The sequence below is a fragment of the Aplysia californica genome, unplaced genomic scaffold (genome assembly GCF_000002075.1).
Source record: "Aplysia californica isolate F4 #8 unplaced genomic scaffold, AplCal3.0 scaffold00020, whole genome shotgun sequence".
In the NCBI taxonomy this organism is placed as follows: Eukaryota; Metazoa; Mollusca; class Gastropoda; order Aplysiida; family Aplysiidae; genus Aplysia; species Aplysia californica.
In genome coordinates, this window is record NW_004797290.1 from 1,331,143 (window position 1) to 1,334,395 (window position 3,253).

At 40.6% G+C, this 3,253-nt stretch overlaps 1 protein-coding gene across 1 annotated transcript in view; it reads right to left on the bottom strand.

Annotated features, from left to right (window-relative positions):
• The window catches only part of LOC101857921 (neuronal acetylcholine receptor subunit alpha-10-like), a gene marked incomplete in the record, with an annotated part of 130,039 nt that overhangs the window by 49,735 nt on the left and 77,051 nt on the right, over nucleotides 1-3,253 (bottom strand). The window contains 1 exon segment of the mRNA NM_001310494.1: nucleotides 1,336-1,445. Within this exon segment, the coding sequence (NP_001297423.1) occupies nucleotides 1,336-1,445 (110 nt within the window).

A 3,253-nucleotide genomic window follows, 5' to 3' on the forward strand; every position in this document is an offset into this window, starting at 1 on the left:
ACACACACACACACACACACACACACACACACACACACACACACACACACATACATAAATACACACGCACACAAATGAAAGAAAATGATTTTCCCCGTGAATAACTATCTATGGATCTTACTTGCAAGGGAGATAACCTATCGTCCCGCCCAGGAGAGGGTCGTCTACCATCTGTTCCGCTTGCCACCCCAGGGACTCCTGTCTGATAAATGTGTTCACGGGGAGTCCGAAAAAGGTTTGATCTGATCGTATCCTGGCAAAACCATTCGGACAGATGGGCATGTTGCCTAATGCCGAGACTCATGACTCACCTGATTCACTGATAAATAATATCCGAAATTAGAATAATAGGACACAGTTGGATTTCTTTTTTTCCCGAGTTTACGTCATTAGACAATTTTCTTTTAACAGAAATGTTCCTGTAAATTGTGTCCTCTCCACTTGGGTTAAAGGATCCCGTGTCAGAATCTCCGCAAGCTTAATATGACTCGAAAAGAATACTCGGGTCTAATGATCAGGGAGTAAAATGCTGCATTTTTAAAGAGCATAGTCTGTTTGCCAACTTGCTACCTACAACCCGCTTACAAATACCCCAACATACCTTCCACTATACTGTCTTCCCACTTTACCTCCTCTCAACACATGTCTTGGCCTGATAGAATAGGCTAACACTAACAATGCCACCTTAACAGAGACTGTGCCCACCATTCGGAACTTCACGGTGACCGTAAAGATGGTTCCAGTAGGGAACGGGATAGAGGGTGTCCACGTCCCTCATGACTCATTGGAGCAGAGGAAGATAGGAATAACGCTAACATTACTTAAACGCAATCCCACCTCATCACTCATAACCACCATTATTTCTAAAACCATCTCCGCTCTCAGATCAATGACTTACTTCTATAATCCTGGAATCGCTATCTGCTGTAACAGTTACTTGTTATACGAAGCCTGCACGTAATACACTATTGGACACTATTATATGCACTTTAAAAAAATAAAAATCAAATAGCCCACTTAATGGGCAAGGGATTGAAAACAACAACAACCAACAACAACAACAACAACAACAACAACAACAACAACAACAACAAAACAACCACAACATAAATGTTCCTGTAAATATATCACTCTGTTTTAAGAAAAACAACCCCAAAACGATGTACCCACGACCTTTAACTTATTTCTGCGGCCAGGTGCGAGCATTGTATATGCACATTTGACGCAATAAAAAAGAATAACGTGTCACGCTTGTGAGTGTGCATACCATAGTATACAAACCAATATAGAGGCAGTCCCTGTTATGGCATTTTTTCTACTTTCACAAATACTGACCTGTTGTAAAGAACAATATCCGGAAGCCAGATGAAATCACAGGGCATGCGCAATATCCCAATGTCGTTGTGTAGACTTTTGTTCCATTTGAGTTTCTCATCAGTCCATTCCTGTGGACGATTAAGCAGTGTGACAGATGAGAAAGGGTTTTGTTTCTTCGCTCTTTTTGATAGGACGCCTTACTAGACACAATGAAGGTTAAATAACAAGTCATAGAACTTAGTCTCAACTGGGACAGCAGGAGAAAAAAAAGACATTCCTGGTAAAATAAAAAGAACATATTTCAACGAAACACAAATTTGAATGTTCTCATTTCAGTCCTATTCTCTAGGCATCTAGCAAGAACTGGAAAAGTTATTTCAGTATGTGTCATAATTTGGCAAATTGTTGACATTTTTGAGGGGCTGAATGAATACTCTGTCTATAATGATGATACCCACATAAAGCCAAAATAAAAGAGAACTTCTTTATGGTTTTACACGACCGAGACGTTGAATTTAGTCGAGAGACGAACTGTCATTATCATCATTGCTGTTACAAAAGATTAACTTGAAAATCTTCATCAAGATTTCGATTTTCTGGGGTATTTTGGCCTTCTGTGGAGACCTCAGCTTCATTTTGATTGGCTGCAGGTTAAATAGAAGGGGACAGGCTTTAGATTTGGCAATGCTCTGTGGCCGGTTTACACATGGGCTGCTCTTTTCATTTCGGACGCTAAAAATACTGGAAGCCGAGACCCGAAATTCACAGCAAGCAATTTCTTCGAGATGCGAAGGGTGTTAGGTTGGGATTTGAGGTGAGAAGAATATTCAAAGGCAATAGAACAGGCGTCGAATATTTGGTAAGAACAGGAGTTTTCCTCCTGGGAAACGTAACTACGCAGTAAAGGATGTCAGTGTGACAGAGTACAGGATGGCGAACAGACGGATAAAGCGACATGCGAGGAAATGATTAAATGACGTCACCTCTGCAGCAAAATTCTGAGACAGGAATACACCAAAGGGCACTAATTTTATTTCGTAAAATTCTGGGGAAAAAAATCATACAAAATTTTTCAGGTAATAAATAGGCCTAATATTTTCACATTGGGCAGATAGGTATAAAGAAGGCAGACAGCTGAAACCAAACAAAGGATCGATGACTACATAGATAACTTAAATGATTTCATTACTTTCTTTTTTTTGTTAGACAGAAGCTAAACAATTAACAAAATGTTTTCACGAATAGTAATTGTTTGACGAGATTACTTTAGAAACAGTATGAGGAATGCACGAAACATGATAATTTAATCGATTACCACAAGTGAATCAACTGCCAAAAGTATTTGTGGAGATGTCTTATATCAAAGAAATAAAAGCAATACTCCACTCAAGCTCTGGGACCGGAGGTAAAGGACACACCAGAAGTCGTTGTTTAATAGGTAGCCCCCCCCCCAAAAAAAAAAAAACCGAAAAAAAACTACCAAAAAACCCCAAAAACCAGCAACAAAAAACATAAACAAAACTGTGCATGGGTTGGGGGAGGTCGGTTGAGAAGACAAAATGAATTGGGTAGGGTTGGAAGTTACGGGTGGGGAGGAAAAAAAAAAAGGGGGGGGGGGTGCCTGTTTTGGCGTAGGGAAGATTAGTGCTAGATTCTAGTAGACTGGCGGGTAGAAAAGCCCAAATATTCGCAAATCGTAACATAAATGTCACGCGCGGATCAACCTAAAAAAACTATCACAATGTTTGCTAAACAGTCTGATGAGGGAGGCGGAGTCCCGACAGAGCACTGGCGTTTATTTGGGTACACTGGGAAGTATCGAGGGGCGGGGTCGTTATAGATGGCTATTTGTGTTAGCTAAACGTAGCATAGTTTGAGCTAGTGTTGTGGATTGTTACAGAACGGTGGAGACGGGGATTGAGGTCAATGGGGGGGG